Raw genomic sequence first — 20,687 nt, 5'->3', positions numbered from 1 at the left:
GTTAGCATTTGAAAAAGATGTCCCTCCCTGAGCCTCCTCCCTCCTCAAACTCACTCTCCAGGAAGATCTCATCCCTTTCCTGACCTCTGTTATCATCTGGATTCCTAGACTCATAGCTGCAGTCCTAACCTTTCTCCCCAGCTCCAGGCTGACCTGTGTCCTACTGCCTGCTGGACGTCTTCACGGAGCCCTCCAACTCCACACGCTCCTGCTGGAATCATCCTTTCCCACTCCCAGACCTCTTCTTGGGCTCTCTTCCTTGGTGAATGGCCTTAGGCCAAACAGCTGGGAATCACCCTTGATTCCTCTTCTCTGTCCAGCAACCAGTCCACGTCTGTTTGCTTATCACTGTATTCTCTGCACCACACACAATGGCTAGCACATAGTAGGCTCTCCATAATATTTATTGAAGTCGGTCATCTTTTGAACAAATATTTATTGAATGCCATGATAAATAAATGAGTGTAACCACTTACCAAGTCCTGTCCATCTTGCCCCCTAAAGAGTCCTTCATTCTGGTCTCTTTCCTCTCTAACCTCACAACCCGCCCCTGGTCCAGCCCTTTTCAGTTTCCTGCCTTTGCCTTCCAGCTGTTGTCCCTCACTCCAAATGTTTACTCCTCCAATCCTTTCTTCTTGCAACATCCAGAGTAATTTTTCAAAAAAGGAATCTGTTTTGTCAATCTCTGATTTAAAACCCTTTCATGAATCAAGAGATATTAAGGAGAAATATATTACTTAAAATTACAAAGGTAACCATTAAATGAACTAAAAATAATGATAGAAATAGATAGGACCAACGGAAGAAGGGAAATACCAAGCGTAAGTGAGGTAAGTCATATTTACCATAATAGGAAGTCAGTAGACAATTTTTAAAATTAAGAAATAGTGGTACAGTATAAACCCATGTAGTGTTATAGGTATAAACATTAGAAAAAACATTCCTAAAAGTGGTTGCCTCTGGGGAGTGGGACTAGAAGTGGGAAAGGATAGGGCATCTTTTCATTGAAAATCCTTCTGTAACCATGGGCTGGAATTACTTGGATTAAAATCCAAAATCAAGCCAAACCGTGAAAAGTTTTTCATGGCTCCTCATTGCCTCTGGAATAAAACCCAAGCACCTTAGAATCCTATTCCTTTACCTTGTTACTCCAAGTGTGGTCCCTGGACCAGCAGCATGGCCATCACCTGAAAGCTTGTTAGACATGCAGAATCCCAGGCCCCACCCCAGATTTGCAGAACCGTAATCTGCATTGTAACAGGATGCGCAGATAATTCTCATGCACAGTCAAGAATCATGTATGACCTGGCCCTTGTGGACCTCTTCAGCTTCAATACTGGTTGCTCTTCATCGGCCAGAACTTTACTTTCCACTTCTTTAGTCTAAATTCAGTGGCCACACTGGGGTGAATGTGCGTGTGTCAGTGACCAGCTAAATTCTAATCACTGTTTTGGACCCAGCTCATCTACTCCAGGAACCCTTCCACAACCCTCTGCAGCTCTGTTACTACTGTTCCTTAAATTCCCACATTTCTAACTGACGGAAGATGCTTAGCCTTCATTCAGCAAACACTTCTTGGGCGCCTGCTGTGTGCCTGGCTGGATTCAGTGCCAGGGTGGGGAGAAGGCGTTGAGCTCTCCCAGGGCTCCCTCAGGTACAAATGCAGCATCGCCCAGCCCGACGCATTCCACGACTAGAGGTAGTGTGCGCAGCACTCGAATACACACACACACACGCACACACACGGTTGCGCGGCTTTTCTGAGCATTACGGCGCCCTCCTCCCGCCCCCGCACGGCGCGGGCTAGGAGCCGCCGGTTCCGCTCCGCACTAGCAGCGGAGAAAGGAAGACCTGGGGGAGCGGGATCCCGGCGCCCGGTCGCCCAGCCTTGTTCAGGCTTAGGCCCGCATGGAGGGGACTGCGGAGTCCCAGACGCCTGACCTGCGAGACGTGGAGGGCAAGGTGGGCAGGAAGACGCCTGAAGGGCTGCTCCGCGGGCTGCAGCGAGGCGAGTGGGAGCCGGGAACCTCTGGCGCCCTGATGCTCCCAGGGGCGCCCAGCACGGGCCATGGCCTGGGGGACAAGATCATGGCGCTGAGGATGGAGCTGGTGAGTGTGAGCTCCACCTGCCAGGGGGGCGGAGCCCCCTCCGCGTAGGGCCAGACGGGACAGACTCATGCCCCCAGAGATGGGCTGGAGAGGAGGGAGTTAAAATTCCCCGCCTAACTCTTCAGGATCTCTCCCACATCAATCCTTAAAACCTGGGGTCCCTTAATTGCACCCTGTCCCCAAGGGTGAGTAGGGTGTTGATGGGTCCTGAGGGCTTGGGGGGGGAGGCACAGGTTTTTGAAAGTTTTTCCTGCCAAATAATTGGGAGGGGAGAGGTGAGGACTGGGAAGCGCTGAGAACCTAGGGCAGCACAAATCTGCCCCCTACCCCTCGCTACCGCAGCACCTATCCTCCAGCCACCATTATAGGGCAACGGGTTTTTTGTCCTGCAAATTGGGCCCAGGGTTTGTTCCTCTGAGGCCCCGGTGTTCACACAAGATTCAGCGCAGAAGAGATTTGGGTGAAAACTGCCTGGACTAGGGCCACTAAAAACGTCCTTTTTCCCCAGCATCCCCTCCCACCCACTTAAGGTATTTGAAAGTTTCTGGAACCTTAGCAAACGGAGTAGCAGCACCATCGGTGTTGGTTCCGTCACTGACTCAGTTTCCTTCTGGCCAACCCCCCCCCCCTGCCCCCGCCCCAGGTAATCTAGATATTGGGATCTCATCTGTACCTCCTTGGGGAGGAGAGAAGGAAACAGGCATCTTCCCCCTGCCCTGTTGCTGCTGGTCTAGATTCAGAGCTGAGAGGGCAGTTGGGGCCCCCTAGGCTCCCTAGGGCCCCGGTTCCGGTGAAGGGGGTGATTTCCATCTGCCACCACTTTGCAGCCAGCTCTAGGGAACTGAGGAATTGCCAGCCACTTTCTGGCCCAGAACCAGGAGCTCACAGTGAGTGTCAGCCAATAGGTCTTCCTTCCTGGAGCCCCACTGTGTGCCCAGCTGTGCCAGGCTGAGCTGTGAGGCAGCAGGGGGGCAGGTCATGGGGGTTCCTGACGACTTGAGAGGCTGGGGACAGCCTTGTGGGCAGAGCAATCAGGGAAGGCTCCCTGGGGGAAGGATTTGAATGCCATGTGTGCACTTGGCCTTGAAGGTTGGAGGTAAGTGCCGGATTCTCCAGAGCAGGGCTGTGACTGTGTCCACCAAGGGAGGGGCCTGGCTTTGGCTCACTGTACTTTTAATTCAAGGCCTAGAAAGAGCCTACCTAGAGTGTCTTGCTTTGGAAACTAACTTTTACCAAGGGCATGTGCGAGGCACCCTGCTGAGCACTTGACAAGATATTCTCTTAATCCCCACAGCAACCTGTTAGGTAAGTAATGAAGAAATTGAGGCACAGAGCGGTTAAGTAACTGCCCCAGGTCATATAAAGAGTAAAGAGCAGAGCCAGGCTTTGCACCCAGATGATCTGCCTACACTTTACATTTTTCCCATTGAGACCTGCTTTGTGCCAGACACTTGAAACACATTTTATGGCATTGAAGTGAGAAAAGCAGTCCTCATTTTCCCCATCTCACAGATGGAACACGCTGGCAGGTGTCGAGGGGCTTGCCTGAGCTGCCACAGGCAGCCGGTGCAGGAGGGTGCCTGGGCTCTCTCTCTTTCCTGCCTTGGTGGAGATCACCTGTTTGTAAACTTTCAACTGGTACATTTCACTTTTGATTAGATCTTTCTGCATTCTTGACCCAGCCTGGCCTGAGGCCCTGATTAGATCTTTCTGCATTCTTGACCCAGCCTGGCCTGGGGCCTTGACTGCCCAAGAAGGGCATGAGGGAGGGAGCCTTCTGGGGGCCGGAACGGGGGAAGGCTTCTTCTGTGCCCCGCGGATTCCTCCCCCGTTCCTTTCTCCCTCCTTGGGCCAGGATGTCATTGATCTCTTTATGCACTCTGCCCTGCCCACTGCGTTGCACCCCGGGAGGACGGGGGACAGGGCAGGAGGTTTCCCTTGGAGCCACTTGTGGCAGAACTGGTCCAGGCCGTCTAAATCCTGACCTTCAACTGTCCCTCTCCCAGCTCTCCTGCAGGGAGGGGCAGCCTGCCCTTGAGGCCAAGGTCATCCCTGCCTCTAGGCCTCTTCCCTTCTGCTTCCTGCCCCCACTCAAAGGTTGAGTGAACCAGCTAGACTCTGAAATTTGTGCCAAGGGGAAACAATGGCAACCTCCCCTACTTAATCCTCCCACCCGAAAACTGTTGCTAGGACAACTGGCCCCCACGGAGCAGTTTGAGAAAAAGCTTTAGGCAAGGAGGGAGAAGGCCTGGGTTCAAGTCCTGGCTTTGCTCCTAGATCATTTTATGATCTTGAGCAGAGCCCTGACTCTCTCTTGGCCCCAGTTTTTCTGCCTCTTGGAGGATGGGGGTTGGGGGGTTGTGGGGTCGGATGACCTTTAAGAGCCTTCCTAGTAACCATAGTCTGAGGCTCTCAGTCCACCACCAGGGAGGTAGGGCTGGGAGCATCTCAGGGCCTGATTTGGATTGAGTGACGCTGGAGCCATACTTGCGGCCTCAGGGCTGGGCAGAGTCTGATGTGGATTTGTTAAGGGGAGGAGTGGGGAACCTGAATCCCCCTCGGAAGAGAATTGGGTTGGAGTGGCCTCGGAGGCTGCTTCTTTCCTGAGCTGTTTATGCCCTTTCTGTTTCCAAAGGGATGGTGTGAAATGAGTGTTTCTTTTTCTGGCAAGAAAGCCTTGCTGCTTTCTTCTATTCTGGGAAGTGATGCTGTCACAGTCAGGGAATCCCACTGTCACAGGACTATAGAATCTCGTAATCAGATTTGTTCCCATCAACATGGTAAAACCCAACCCCTGAACCCTGGGACCTGCAGAGGGGCCAAGGATAGTCAAGGGAAGAGAACCCCAGAACTGAATCTGACCTACTTAGTCCTAGGCTCAGCACCATAAATGAGCTGGGTAGGACCTGCTCTTGGGGAGCTCACAGTCTGGGTTCAGGAAGGAGGGAGACAGACCAGTAACTCTAGTACAGGAAGATAAGTGCTGCTGGAACCCAGGGAAGGCTTCCTGGAGGAGTCTTCATTATAGAGTGACATGGTCAGATTTGGGCTCTGGAAAGGCCTGTTGGAATTGGAGGAGACACATGCTGTTTCCTCTGGTTGGAATGCCTCTCTCCACTGCTTTGTCTGGCTAAAGCCTACTTAACCCTCGAGTCTCAGCTCATGTGGCTTATTCCAGGAAGCATTTCCTTACTGCCCTGGCTGGGTTTTGGCCCCCCTGGGCATCCACAGCCCTCTGTGTTGCAGTTGTTTCCCCTGTTTGCTACGCTAAATTTTAAGTGCTTGCATCACTGTCTTATCTTACCCACTACACTGTGAACTCTGAGGGCAAGAAATGGTGTCTTTTCGTCCTTTATCTAACACAATGCTATGCCTATAAGAAACAAAAAATATCGTTCCATGACTGAATGGATTAATTCTGTCTTGAGGAAAGGCAGGGAAGACTTCCTAGAGGTGGTAACATTTGAATTGGGCCTTGAAGAATAAACTCAGTGGGAATTCCAGTTCAAGATGGCAGATTGAACACATGCGTTTACTTTCATTCCCTCCTGAAGCTCCACTAAAAAGCCAGTAGAAGGATTATTTTAAAAGCCATGACGCGACTATGACAACAAGAACAAGAGAGATGATAGGAATAAAATGTTGGAAGCTGAAAAGCAGAAGGAAGAGTGGTAACTAATTTAGCAGGACTGAGAAAAGCTGAATTCCTAGCCAACAGTGAGGAAAGCTGAAAAGCAACCCATTTTGCACTACAGAAACCCTCAAAGGTCTCAGGAGTGGGAAGCACCAGGTATTTCTGGAATGGGGGCACAGGTAGAGCCGAAAACGGAAGGGTCAGTGAATGTTTAAGAATCGTTCTCTGAGATCCTCTCCCTAACTGGGCAACCAGGTGCCAGCCACTCCTTTATCCTGGCAGACACTGGAGATCTGTTTTGGAAAGGATAGAACAGAAGGAAGGGAGGAAGGGGAGAACATAGCAGGAGAAGCATTTTTAGTATAAGTTTTGTTTAATACATTTAGTTTGGTCTGACTAGGACTGTTGGTTTCACTGTCAATATGTTTGTCCCCAGTATGAAATAATTGAAGATGATCTCTTGTTGTGTCATTAGGAGTCTGTACAGTCTGTGGTATTTCAGTTATTTCTGTCCACATCTCCTTATTGAAACTGTAAACTTACATTAACCATAGTCATATGTGAAGCCAAATACCGCTTGTCAGGCGGTATGCTATGCTTGTTAATATGTTCCTTCCATTTCTTAAACCTTTAAATTAGATAGTATCTTCATTTTACAATGAAGAAGTGAAGGTTTAAAGGGGGAGAAGAATCCAATTTCACATGGCTCGTTAATGGCAAAACTGGAATTTGAATCCAGGTCTGTTTAATTCCAGAGTCTGTATTTTTCTCAAGGCACAAATACTTGGTCTTATTCTGGTTTATCATTGTGGATGTGAGTAAAGCAATTATTTCCTGAATAACTCAATGGACGTTTATCAAGAGACACATATTTGAAAAGAATAGAACCAAAGGTCTTCAGATTGGGAGACACCAAGCAAAATTGAGGGCAAGAGGGATTAAATAAAAATGTACTAAAGGTTGTGAGATACCCCTCCCAGCCTTTCCTCCCACTTGGCTCTGAGGATCTTGGCAGCTTTGCTTCCATGATACTCTGTAGACGGGTTCATCATATTCACCACATTAAACCCAAGAGAAAAAAACCCACAAAAGATGCTGGCTTCAGGCCTTACCCAATCAAACAGCCCAGCCAGGTAACCCTCAGTGAGGCTCAGAGTTGGCAAGCCTTTCACGTGCACAGAGTTCCCAGTCAGCTCTTTGGAGACTACGCTCAAGGGTGGCAGCAGCTAAAGAACGTAAGACATCTGATGAGAGCTTCTGTCTAGACCTAAAGAGACAGAGAAAAGCAATGTGAATGAAATGGAGATAATACAGGGAGATGAGAACTTATAAAAATCATTAATTGTATCCTTGCTCTTTGGAGACTACGCTCAAGGGTGGCAGCAGCTAAAGACCGTAAGACATCTGATGAGAGCTTCTGTCTAGACCTAAAGAGACAGAGAAAAGCAATGTGAATGAAATGGAGATAATACAGGGAGATGAGAACTTATAAAAAATCATTAATTGTATCCTTAAAGAGGTGAGAGATAATATTGCAACCATGAACAAAACCAGGAAGCTGTAAAAAGGAAAATATTCGGAGAACTAGAAACAACTCTTGGAAATAAAAATATAGGAAAAAATGAAAAACTCAATGGAAGTGTTGATAATATTAATATATTTCAGAAACTAGGACAAATGCAGAAAGGGATGGGAGAGGAAAAAAAAATAGAGGACCGCGCCAGGAGGCCCTCTAACCAAATAATAGGATTTCCAGAAAGAACAGAATAATATTGGAGGAGAAATAATCATTAAAGAAATAATTAAAGAAAATCTCTCATGGGGCCGGCCCAATGGCACAGTGGTTAAGTTCCCACGTTCTGCTTCAGTGGCCCGGGTTTCACTCGTTCAGATCCCGGGTGCAGACTTACGCACTGGTTGTCAAGCCATGCTGTGGCAGGCGTCCGACATATAAAGTAAAGGAAGATGGGCACAGATGTTAGCTCAGGGCCAGTCTTCTTCAGCAAAAAGAGGAAGATTGGCGGCAGATGTTAGCTCAGGGCTAATCTCCCTCAAAAAAAAGAAAGAAAATCTCTGAGAACAAAAGGACATACGTTTCCAGATTAAAAAGGCCCAAGAAGTGGCCAATTCAGTGGATGAAAATAGACCCACACCATGGCAAATTACTGTGATAATTTAGAACACCGACAACAAAGAGAAGATCCTAAAAACTTCCAGAAATAGTGAAACGATGCTCACATACAAAGGATCAGGAATCAGAATGGCATCAGGGCTAGCCCCAGAAACCTAGTGGTTAAGTTCGGCGTACTCTGCTTCAGTGACCTGGGTTCAGTTCCCCAGCACAGACCTATACCACTTGTCTGTCAGTGGCCATGCTGTGGTGGCAGCTCACATACAAACAAAAAAAAGAGGAAGATTGACAGTGGATGTTAGCTTAGGATGAATCTTCCTCAGCAAAAAAAAAAAAAAAAAGGGGCATCAGACTTTTTTTAAGTGTAACACTAAAAATTAGAAGACAATGGAACAATGCCTTAAATCCTGAGGAAAAATTATTTTCACCCTAGAATTCTATACCCAGCCAAACCATGAGCAGTGTGAGGAGAGAATAACAACATTTTAAAATGTGATGTGAAGCTTCAACAAATGTACCTCCTGTGCAGACTTCCCCAGGGGCTGCTGGAGGAGAAGCACCACACGTGCACACATGAAGGAGTAAATCAGGAAAGAAGAAGGCATGGGATCCAGGAAGCGGGATCCAACTTGGGAAAGGTAAAGGGAATCCCCAAGATGATGGGGGGGGGGGGTCCCTGGAGGATGGCTGTGCAACAGGGACAGATGGGAGCGGATCAGAAGGCTCCTGAAGAGCTGTCTCTCAGAAGATGGAATAGATGGGAGGTAAGGTGTGTTTAAAAGCCTGGAGAAGGAAATTCAGACAATTAGGAGAGAGTTTGGGGATGACTTCCTGATAACTATATAGCAAACTAAGCAAAATATTATTATCCTAAGGAAAACGTAAAGTTGTAGGTAACCATAGTAAACCACCTGACTGAGCTGTGAATAGTATTTCCAAATTCTAAAAAGGTAAACACCGAATAATTATTTTTTTTGTTTTTTTTGTTTTGTTTTTGAGGAAGATTAGTCCTGAGCTAACTGCTGCCAATCCTCCTCTTTTCACTGAGGAAGACTGGCCCTGAGCTAACATCCATGCCCATCTTCCTCTCCTTTATACATGGGACGCCTACCACAGCGTGGCGTGCCAAGCTGTGCCATGTCTGCACCTGGGATCCGAACTGGCGAACCCCGGGCCGCCGAAGCAGAACGTGCGAACTTAACCACTGTGCCACTGGGCCGGCCCTGAATAATTAATTTTATTGCCTGTATTGGGAATGTGAGGAGACAGGAAGGGTATGGCAGAGGGTTAGGATGAAAGAATTAAATCCTTAACTTTCTATCGTGTGGGAAGTCAATAGAAAACACCTAAAACTTAAAAATCAGTAAGTGGCACATTATTTGGAGATCAGAAGGTAAATAGCAAAATAAACAGCTAAAAAATTAATGGTAGTTGTCTCTGGAGGGTGGGATGTAGAAGTAGGATGGGGCGATTTGTTACTTTTCATATCAAATCTTGCAGAATTGTTTGCTTCTTTATGTGCATCTATTACTTTGATTAAAAATAAAACAAAACGAAATTTAAAAAGTCGTATGTGGCAGGTCCTGGGATTCTCAGGGAAGTGTGCTGGAGGTGAAGCTGGAGAGATGGACACAAGAGATGTATTAGGACAGGCTTGGAATGCCAGCGGCTAAAGTGTTTAGATTTTGTTCTCTAAGAGCAGGGCAAAGCCCATGGAGGCTCTTGAGCCCGGGGAGGGACAGACAGGTTCAGACTTGTGCTGGGGGAAGATAACTCAGTGCATCTGAGCTGGAAGAGACCCTAGAGGTTACCCAGTAAGTTAGACTTACTCCCAGTACAGACAGGGCGGCTGCTGTGTGGTGGAGGGAAGCCCTGGAGCCCCAGCCAGCGGGATTCTGACCCTTCCAAGCTCCAGCCAGCCCTTCCCTCCTTCAACAGCTGCCACCAACACCCTGAAGGGACTGGGGGACCGGGTTAACTCTGTCCCCCAGCCCCTGCCTCCTTTTGGCCCAGTCCACTTCAAGTTAACACCTGGCCCCCTGTAGACCTATTTGGCTAACCATATCTATGTCTTGCTGGTGAATGTGGACGGGTTCAATAGTTAATACCCTATCTATGAAGTTCAAAACACAGTAGGATCGGATTTTAACGCAGTACTTCACGTTTACTGAGACCTTACTCTGTGACAGGCTTTGTGCTGACTACTTAATAGACAGCATCTCAGAATTCTCACAGCCTGTGAGGTAAGTGATTTCGCCCTGTTTTACAAACAAGGAAACTGAGGCTCAAAGAAGATAAAGTTGCCCACAGTTCTATCTAATCAGTGGTAGAGCTGAGATTTTAAACAGCAGTCTGTCTGCCGCTAAAGCCCACATGCCAAACCATTCTTTTTCCATGCTTCTTGAAAGTGAAGCGTAGTTGGTTGGACCACAAGATAGAGGCCTCGGGAAACGTTGGGGAAACCCATGGCCCAGAACCGGGGACTGATTCCTTCTCCCACTCCCCCAGGCTTACCTGCGAGCCATCGATGTGAAGATCCTGCAGCAGCTGGTGACCTTGAACGAGGGCATCGAGGCGGTGCGCTGGCTGTTGGAGGAGCGGGGCACTTTGACCAGCCACTGCAGCAGCCTCACCAGCAGCCAATATAGCCTGACAGGCGGGAGCCCAGGCCGTTCAAGGCGAGGCAGCTGGGACAGCCTGCCAGACACCAGCTCCACTGACCGGCTGGACAGTGTCTCCATCGGCAGCTTCCTGGACACGGTGGCCCCCAGTGAGCTGGATGAACAGGGCCCCCCTGGGGCTCCCCGTCCTGAGATGGACCGGGCAAAGGTTATACCTAGTAGGGAGAGGGCTAGGACTGAGGTGGACCTGACAGCCACAAGGTTAGGGAACTTGAGGGCTGTGTGGAAGCCCCCAGGGGAGGGGCTCCACGGTGCACCTCCTGAGCCACCAGAGGATGAGAGTGCCAAGCTGGGCTTTGAGGCCCACTGGTACTGGGGGCAGTGCCAGGATGATGTGACCTTCCTGTAACAACTTTTCCACCCTTTTGTATTCCTATGGCTCTTTCATCTCTAGGTTCTGGTCTCTCTCAAAATTTGTTGTCCCTCAATCTGGGACTGGGAAGAGGTTGCATTGAAATTAGTTACCATGGAAACCTGCCCTCACCATCCCTCTGGTCCCTGGGGAAGCTCTACCTTTATCCCTCAATTATTGGGTCCCTAAAGCTATTTCCATAGATACATTGACTCTAGAGGCTTGACCTGCCACTCCTGGTGTGATGGTATCTCTTCCTCTTCCTCCTGCAACTAGGTAAGGATTTGAGGGATTTCGGACCCCTCGGAGACCGTTGATGAAGAGATGGGGGTGTAATTACCTCACTCAACATCTAGGACCCTTGGCCCTCCTCTTGGCCAAAATGGAGGATTGTGCAGGGACATGGACGTTCAGGGCCAGCCCTCCATGGCTTGGCCCTCCCAGAAGCCTTTGGGGTCGGTAGAGCCGTCCCTTCCTGTTGGGGAGTGATGTCATTTCCTGCCAGGATGGGTTAGCCTTTCCCTGTACCAGTCCGTTAGTGGTGACACTTCAGTATAGCGGTGTCTGAGCCCCTGCTGCTAAGTGAGACTGTACTGTTTATTCTCCATACCATTACTTCTTGTGAGTGAAAACATGTCACCCCTCCTGGCAGGAAAGTTTTACTCTCAGATGTTTGTCAGAAGCGTTCTCACTTTTTAAACAGTGTTCTCATTTTATCCTAGGGGGTCTTACTTCCTGTATGGCCACCTCCCTGTCTGGTACCAGCACTCCTATATCTGTGCTTGTAGGGAGGGAAACTGGCAGGGGCCTCCACTCATGGCTCTCAAAAGTCAGTTTGGCCATCTTACCCTGTTCCTGGGTTGTCCCCAATCTTGTCTTCTGGCTCCAAAGCTGTCTGCCAGGAGCTTCAGCCTTTGTGTCTCCACACCTTCTTGCTTTCCATTTCAGGCCTCAGGCCTTTTATATGCAGATGAGTCCCCCAGCCTTCTCTGCCCACTGCTGATGGGAGCTGGAGGGAGGACGGAGAAGCTGGAGGTCTCTCTCAGAGCTCTGAAGGTGTGCCAGTCTCCAAAGAGGGGAGGTGTCTTCTCTCGTCTTGTGTTTCCCTTCCCCCACCCTGCCCCAGACCTTCCACCATTTGGTCACAGGATGCCTGCTGGAGGCCGGGACACAAGCAGTCCCCTTGTCTGGGATACAATGGAGGGGTGGGGCAGGGAAACACAGAGGCTCTTTGGTCCTAGGACCCATATCCTGGGAGGGGGGAGAGATGAGGGAAATGCTGCTTTCCTTCCTCCCTCAGAACAAGCCCTAGACCCCTGGGACCTGAGGAGGGAGCAAGGGACTGGTGCTGGTTCTGGGTCCCAGGGCCCTAGTGAATTATACCAAAGAAGGAATTCAGGGAAGCTGCCAACCTGGGGCTCAGGGAGGGGACAGGCCTGGGGGCAGGGGCCGGACACAAGGGCTGTGGCTGATGTCAGGGAATGAATGCTTGGAGCTTACCCTTTTGAATTTCAGGGAACTGCCCATATGTTGGTCCCTGTTTTTCCTGGGCCCTGAAACTAGATTATTGACAGGCAAAGAGGAGAGAAAAGGGTGTCAGGTGATCCTTGCCTATTTGCTGTGCCCTCCTGAGTTGGAGGAGTCTTCCTCAAATCCTAGAGTAACTCCTGCAGTTTCTCTACTTTTCATTATATGCTGAGGAAGAGAAGGAAGCTAAGTTGATCATCTCTGCTTCCCGGAAACTCCTCAAGTCTTCTGCAGCCCCCACCCCAGTCTTTTTTGGGCAATACGTTCAGTCTGTGGCTCTCCCCTAAAGACCCTCTCTCCTCCTCCCCTCCTTTGAAAGTGATTGGAATCTCTAAAGTATATTCTTAGTCTCTCCTCCTCTGCCACCCACCAGCGCTCTCCTTACTACCCCTCCTGGTCTTGGGCTCCTGACTTCCCCTCAGGCTGGGAATTCAAATACCTTTTTCCGGTCCCTACTCTATTGCCATTTTGTAGTGTGCCCTTTGGTAAACTACTTTCTCACTTGGAAGTCTTATCTTCCTTTTTGAAGCTTATTTATTCGTTTAGTCTACTTTTGAGCTGAAGAGGTTGCCTGCCCTCTTGTGGCCATTATGCACCATTGCCAGGGTGGCTGGATGGAACCTCCAGGCTCAAATACTGGTACAGCCTTGAAGACGACCAGCACCCTCAGTGCACGGACGGGCTAGAGAGACGGCCTAGAGAGGGCAGAGGCTTGCCCAGTGCCACCCATTGCAACTCTATGGCAATGCAGGTCACAGATCCGGATTTCTTGCCTGCCTGCCCACAGTGCCATCAGTTGGCCAGACTGTTCCCCCACACCACCCAGTCAACCAACAAGCCCAAAGGGACTGAAAGCAATTTTCCTCCTATTTTAATATTCAGGCTCTCACCGTACCCTAGAGAGGCAGCTCAGTGTTTAGAGAAAGAGCTCCAGGCTCTGAGGAAAGAGAACCTTGGACCTGGATTGGGTAAAGGGTGCATGAATCTGGACCACAGATATAAGGAAAATCCATCCTGGACCAGCTGTTTTTCTGGGAAGGGCCAGTAGGCCCAGACATCATGGGGCAGAGAGCTCAGCATTTCAGAACTGGGGGTTAGAAGTGAGGTGGGGATGGAGAACTTTGAGATTAGGAAATCCAGATGGGTTCTGTGGGGTTGGGGAGCTCCAAGATCAGCTGATGACAGCACAATTGGATAGGCACAGCTGGATAGGGCAGAGATGAGACTGCTCATGGCAGCTGCAGAAAACGCTCCTGGGAGGGTAAGGGGTGGCACTGGTTGGGATGTGTCCATCCAGGAGACATGAGCATGTGAGTGGGCAAGAGCAAGGGTCTGCATTTAGGGTGGGGACGGTGAGGTTGAACACTGGACTGACTAGAAGCACGGTGGCAGCTGAGGTGGGAAATGCTTGGGGCTTGTAGTGGACACAAGCTCACTATGTGCATGGTGCCAGGCACATCCTGGGTATTAGTGACACAGTGGAATGAATGAAGGAATGAATGTAAACCCACAAGGAGAGGTGACATTTTTTTTTTAAAGTGGGTAATTAGGTAGTATAGGAATTTTAAACATTCTTCTATTTAATTCTCAGCAACCCTATAAACTGTGCATTATTAACAATGTATTAGGCATTTGCTCAAGGTCAGATAGGTAATAAATAAACTATGTGAACCTTGGTCAGCTGGCTGCAGGGGCTTCCAGGAAGTCTTTTCTGATTCCCCACTCCCCACTCTCACAGACCTTACTCTCCTCGGAGAACAGGTTATGCTGCCCAGTAGCAAGGGCCAGTGTACTAGTTTCCTATAGCTGTTGTAACAAATTTCCTCAAATCTAATGGCTTAAAACAACACAAATTTATTACCGTACAGTTCTGGAGGTCATAAGTCTGAATTCAGTTTCACTAGGCTAAATTAAACTCGGGGGGTTGACAGACATACGTTCCTTCTGGACGCTCTAGGGGAGAATCCATTTCTTTGCCTTTTCCAGCTTCTAGAGGCTGCTTGAATTTCTTGCTTCATGGCCCCTTCCTCCATCTTCAAAGCCAGCAGCATAACATCTTCTCTCTGACCTCTGCCTCCACTCTTCTATCTTCTCTCTCAAATTCTCCTGTCTCCTCTTATGAGGATTACATTGTGATTACATGTCCTTGTGATTACATTGGGCTCACTGGGATAATCTAGGATCATCTCTGCATGAGAAGATCCTTAATTTAACCGTCTTTTCTGTTGTATGAGGTAAAATATTCATAGGTTCTGGGGATTCGGACATGAGCATCTTTGGAGGAAGGGCCATTATTTGGCCTACCACGGGCAGAGATGCAGGGTGGGCAGGAGGATGCACTCAGGCCCAGAATGAACCTCCATCCTTGGTCCAGCCTTCCTCCGCCTGGAGTGAGGGGTGGTGTCAAGGGGGAGGTGGCCAGGTCCAGGCCCCATGTCTGGAGAATGGCAAGTGCCCCCTGCGTCATCACTCCCAGGGGGAGCTGGGATTGTTCAGATTTGGGAGAAGTTCTTAGTTTAGGGAACTCTTCAGTCCTGAGACTCTCTGGTTAACATGGTGGAGGGTTCCAGCTGGCTCTGTCTTCAGCATTGCCTCCTCTCCAGAACCATTCTCTGCTCCTCAGAGCAGAAGATAATTACCAGCAAATTAGCCTGGGCTCTCTCTGGAAAGGGTAGATTTGTTGTCTCCTTTAAAAATTATTATTTTTTTGTTCCTTAATAGTTCAACCATGCTGCCCAGAGCATGGTGAATTATCATCAGTTGATACAAGGCCCCTTGCTTTATTTTCTGCTTTTGATCCCAACCCCTGTTCTCATTCCTCTCGCTGACCTAGGTGTACACCCTGTGTTCAGTAAGTTTTTGGATGTGTATGTATCTTTAAATACATATATATACATATATATATATATATAAAATTATGTGCTTATGTGTTTTAATGTATATAAATGGTATACTTTTACAGTAAGCTAACTTCTATAGTGAATTGCCCCATATTTCAATGATTTAACACAAAGATTTATTTTTCACTTGTACGGGAGCACAGGTGTTCCTGCTTAGACAGCTCTCCTCCCCTGCCCATTTCAGGTCCAGGCTCCTTCCATTTTCAGGTGGTGATAGCCTGATCCTGCATGATAGAGTTCCCCATCAAGTGTTCCCCGAGTTGTCTTACCATCCATTAATGACCATTTTATGAATGAGCATTTCACTAGGGAATACAAAATGATGATTTTCTAATGCTATTATTTCCTCTTCTTTTATTCTCATTCTGTACAGAGAAACTTTTTCACATCCTCCAGGGCTGTTTGGTTTCCCTGAAATAAAGTTCATACCAGAAGGGCAAGAGAAATGCTTAAATTTCTTCCTTTATTTATCTCTTTCAAAGTTGGTGTCCTTAGCAATGTGGTGTTGAATGATTTTATTTCGTTTTGCTGTCTCTTTAAATTATTGTTGTGAACTGGTAGTTTTGATATATTTAATGTCTCTTAATCATTTGCAGTTATTTTTTGTTTTATATTATATAAAATTTCAAGCATACACAAAAGTAGAGAAAATAGTATAATGAATTTCCATGTACCTGTCACCCAGCTTCAGTGATTATCAACTCATGGCCAACCTTGGTTTATTTATTTCCTCAACTACTTGGTTACTCTTCCCTTAACCAAGATTATTTTGAAGCAAAACTAGATATGATTCCAACTCACCTGTAAGTGTTTTAGTATGTATCGCTAAAAGATAAGGAGTTTTATTACCATTATTGTACCTACAAATTAATAATTCCTCAATATAATAAAATATATTTGGTGTTCAATTTTCCCCCATTTTCTGACAAACTTAGAAAGTTTTAATATCAGGGTTAGGCTGGCCTCCTAACAAATTAGGAAGTGTTTCCTTCCGTTTTTGGTAAGCATTTGTGTAAGATTGGTAGTGTTATTCAGTACTGATAGAATTCATCCATGCAATAATCTGGGCCTGGATTTTTTTTATGGGGAGGTTTTTGATATCAAATTCAATTTCTTTGATATATATATGTAATATACATTCTAAGTTTTGAGTTAGTTTTGGTAAATTGTGTTTCCCAAAGAATTTGTCCATTTCATTTAAGTTGTTGAATTTATTGGCATAAAGTTGGTCATAACACTCCCTTGTTATTTTTTTAATACTCTATTCATTGTAAAATAAAGCACAAATGTAGAAAACATACAAAACAAATGTAAGGGGGCCGGCCCTGAGACCGAGTGGTTAAGTTCACGTGCTCTGCTTCGGTGGCCCAGGGTTTTGCAGGTTTGGATCCTGGGTGTGGACATGGCACCGCTCATCAGGCCATGCTGAGGTGGCGTCCCACATGCCACAACCAGAAGGACCTACAACTAGAATACACAGCTATGTACTGGGGGCCTTCGGGGAGAAGAAGAAAAGAAAATGTAAGGCTTAATGAATTATTCTAAGGCAAACACTGCCCTGTCAAGAACTAGAACCCACCCAGAAGTCATGCGCATGTGCCCGTCCTGATGACAGTCCCCTTCCTCTGCCCTAAGTAACTGTTTCCTGACTGTAGTATTTACTTCTTTACATCTTTTTTATAGCTTTATCATCCAAATATACATCCACAGATACTATACTTTAGTCTTGTCTATTTAAATAACTGATGTCTTTGTCTCTGAATCTATAAATCCCCTTCATCCCTTTCTTAATCCTTACAATTTATTTGTTGAAGAACCTGGGCCATTTGACTTGTCGAGTTTCTGACAACACTGGATTTTGCTGCTTATGTACTCATGATGCAGTTTTAAATGTTCCTGTGTGCGCAGTATTTCCTGCAAATTGGTGGCTGGATCAGACTCAGATTTGATCACTTTGGCAAGACTATAAAAGGCATATAAATCTAATTGTCTCTATGCTCATGATTTTTTTCAGGTGTCGATGCTTATTACTTGTATCCCTTAATTCATTGAGGATTGCAAAGTGGTGCCATTAATTCTATAATTTCATTTTATTTATTAGTTGAAATATTTTTGTAAGGAGAAACCTTATCTACTTGGTTTCTGAGTGCATAGTTCACATAGGAAAGGCAGAATAAGTGCTTGATTCTTTCCTTTTCCACCAGTTTTCAAGATAATGGATTGGATTCCTATCATCCTCAAAAGGTGGCCATTTAAAAAAATATCATTATGATCTTATGGATTTATATATTTTTGATGGGTTTCAATCAGTTGGAATTGTTGTCATTATTGAAGTGCCAACTGCCCCCACTTTGGCTAGTGGAGTCTCACCAGATTGGCTCCTGAGTCCTTTTGAGATGACCCTAGTAATCTTTGATAGTTTTCCTTGCTATTTGATATAACAAAATATTCCTGGGTCATCTTGTACACTTGTTGCCTCAGACTGGAGTCAGCCATTTCTCAAAGAATCCTTGGGCTTTTTAAATGAGAACTTATATTTCAAGACGGCAGCTAAGCCTTTTCAGTGGACAGAGCTAGGAGACTATATGTATATATAGTGTATATACACACACACCTACATACATACTTATGCACACATATATACACACATGGGATAAAATACTTCGAGTACGTATTGATACTTACAATTCAAATTCAAGATTAAAGAGCTTTTGTTTAATCTCTTCTCTAGCACCTTTCTTCCATACCAAGAAGCCTGGTTTTCAAAGACACAGGAGATGATAGAATTAGAATATCCCATAATTACTCATATCTTTTATTGCATACACAAAGCACTCTCAGGATAACAATATTAATACTACCACCAATATGATTACTGAAAACGTTACAAAAGTACTTTGCAAATGCACTTCCCGTTCCCCACCTCATTAAAAAAGTTTGTAGTAAACCTACAGGGTCAAGGTGTGTAGTATTATATACTGTACTCTCTCCTTCTCAGCCCTTAGTAGTTTTAGTTCTACAAGTAACCTTATTGTTAATGTTCATCTCCAGTCCTTAAATTATTCTACTCACTTTGGTTGTCCAAAGCTGGTTTTCTAATCCGAGAAGGGCCCTTGGGAACAGTATTCTCTGAGATCTTGCATGTTGATAACAGTTTGTGCCCTTTACACTTAGGAAGTCTGTTTTGCTAGGTTCACACTTTCCTTTCTTGAGTCCCTTACAAATGTTACTTCATTTTCTTCTGACACAAAGTATTACTCTTGGAAAAGCCTAATAATCTAATTTTTCCTTTCTTAGTTGTGTGTATGTGTGTGAATTTTAGATGCCCAAAGGATTTTTTTTTCTCAGCCATTTTTTTAGAATATGTCTTGGTGCTGATTGTTTTGGGACCATAGTCTCAGCTTTGCAGTATTCTGTTTGAAAATGTAGTTTCAAGTTTTTCTTTATTTCAGGAAAATTTTCTTTTTTCTTTTGAGGAAGATTAGCCCTGAGCTAACTGCTGCCAATCCTCCTCTTTTTGCTGAGGAAGACTGGCCCTGAGCTAACATCCTTGCCCATCGTCCTCTACTTTGTATATTGGACGCCTACCACAGCATGGCTTTTGCCAAGCGGTGCCATGTCCACGCCCGGGATCTGAACTGGTGAACCCTGGGACGCCGAGAAGCAGAAGGTGCGAACTTAACCGCTGTGCCACCGGGCTGGCCCCAGGAAAATTTTCTTGAACAGTCTTTAGTATTTGTTTTGTTCCCTTCGGTTTTCTTCTTCAAGGATTCATATTATCTCTCTCTCTATATATATCTTTTATGTATACATTTTTTGCCTATTTCAGTGTTTGTCAATGTCTCTCTAATCCTTTTTATCTCTTTCTTTTTGATTTTTAAAAATTTCCTCTTCTTAACCTTCCTTTAAGGCATTATCTATTGTGTCTATTTGCTCTTGGGTACTTTCTAGTTTAGTCTTCATTTCTAGAATGATTTTTTCCTTTTATTTGTAATCCTTTCCTGAGTCCTGTCACCTCCTTTCTGACTTTTTCTAATTCTGGTTTATGTTCTTTCACATACTGTGTCACGTTCTTAGCGTCTTTGGCTTGTTTTGAAATAGGAGGTTGCAGCTTTGACCTGTTTCGTGGAACATCTCCCTGATGTGCTTCATTGGCTGTAGTGATCTTATTCTTATGGTTCTTTTATAATAACTTTACGTGGGATGTGACTTTGAGACTTTTCTGTCACTCAATTTCCGTGTAATTAGTTTTCCTGAACTAAAAGAATGAGGTGGGGCTCAGAAGGGCTTTTAGAACATCACAGAGCCTCCTCTTCTGTTGTTTGCTCTTGCTTGCTTTCTGGGATATCCTGGCTCTGTTCCCCTCCTCTGTATTGGTGTCCATCTTCCCTTTCCTTCCTCTCTGTGGTCCAAATCCTACTACATTTTGATTCTGCTCACAGCAGTTTCTCCTGAATGGGGGACATGGTGCTAGAAGGAAGCCCTGGCGGGTTGACTTTGACAGTTCATAGGAGCCAAACCTGCCACAGCCCCTTGGTCCTCACTGTGGCCGCCTTACACTCACCTGCTATTTTAGACGGCAAATCCCTCCTGGTTTCATTTACCATTCTCGGTTGGCTTGTCTTGATTCCAGTGAATACCTGTCGGCTCTTTTGAGGTTCTCCTGTTCTTGTTCTGCCAGATGCCATCCCTTTATTTCCTTCTTTCTCCAGCACAGATGCTGAGCCTGTGCAGGTCTGGTGGCTCTTGGTGGTTTGCTCCACCTGCTTGTACTTTGTGGGTGTGGAGCTAACTTGTCACCAAATTTTGTTGTAAATGTTGTCCATATTTTTAAAAATTTTACTCTCCAGTCACTGTGTGAGTTTTTATTTGGGGATCTGAAGAGACTGAAAAACTACGCTGCCACCATAGCCACCATCTTTACAGAATCCTCTCCCTTTTATCCTTTGATGTCTGTAGGATCTGTAGTGATATCCTCTCTTTCATTCCTGATATATATACAATTTGTGCTTCTCCATTTATTCTTGATCAGTCTTGCTAGGAGTTTATCCATTTTATTAATCTTTTTAAAGAATCAACTTTTGGCTTTGATAATTTTCTCTATCATTTGTCTGTTCTCTATTTCATTGAATTTTACCCTAATCTTTATTATTTCCTTTCTTATGCTTTGGGTTTAACTTGCTCATCTTTCTTTAGCTTCTTAGGTAGAAACTTAGATCATTGATTTTAAGCCTCTATTATTATTTTCTTTTTTTTTTTTGCTTCTTCTCCCCAAAGCCCCCCGGTACATAGTTGTATATTCTAGTTATGAGTGCCTCTGGTTGTGCTACGTGGGACGCCGCCTCAGCACAGC

At 46.0% G+C, this 20,687-nt stretch overlaps 1 protein-coding gene and 1 long non-coding RNA gene across 2 annotated transcripts; one reads left to right on the top strand and one right to left on the bottom strand.

Moving 5' to 3' along the window:
• The first annotated feature begins 1,793 nt into the window (after positions 1-1,793).
• LURAP1 (leucine rich adaptor protein 1) lies at positions 1,794-16,242 on the top strand. The gene is made up of 2 exons (XM_001495298.5): positions 1,794-2,109; positions 10,383-16,242. Exons 1-2 carry the CDS (start codon positions 1,909-1,911, stop codon positions 10,902-10,904), a joined length of 723 nt encoding a protein of 240 aa, XP_001495348.1. The 5' UTR covers positions 1,794-1,908; the 3' UTR covers positions 10,905-16,242.
• On the bottom strand, positions 6,098-11,374 carry LOC138923149 (uncharacterized). Its single transcript, XR_011436364.1, has 3 exons — positions 11,248-11,374; positions 10,389-10,710; positions 6,098-7,010 (listed from the first exon to the last, which is right to left on the bottom strand). It is a non-coding gene; the product is annotated as an uncharacterized lncRNA (long non-coding RNA).
• Positions 16,243-20,687: the final 4,445 nt, after the last annotated feature.

The sequence above is a fragment of the Equus caballus genome, chromosome 2 (genome assembly GCF_041296265.1).
Source record: "Equus caballus isolate H_3958 breed thoroughbred chromosome 2, TB-T2T, whole genome shotgun sequence".
Lineage (NCBI taxonomy): Eukaryota > Metazoa > Chordata > Mammalia > Perissodactyla > Equidae > Equus > Equus caballus.
The sequence above is the reverse complement of the archived record's forward strand: the minus strand, read 5'-3'. Positions and strand labels throughout refer to the sequence as shown.

Excerpts from the sequence above, each read along its gene's own strand:
- LURAP1 (XM_001495298.5), top strand. The coding sequence starts at position 1,909 with ATGGAGGGGACTGCGGAGTCCCAGACGCCTGACCTGCGAGACGTGGAG. Across the intron at positions 2,110-10,382 it reads TGGCGCTGAGGATGGAGCTG|GCTTACCTGCGAGCCATCGA; the intron begins GTGAGTGTGAGC and ends CCACTCCCCCAG.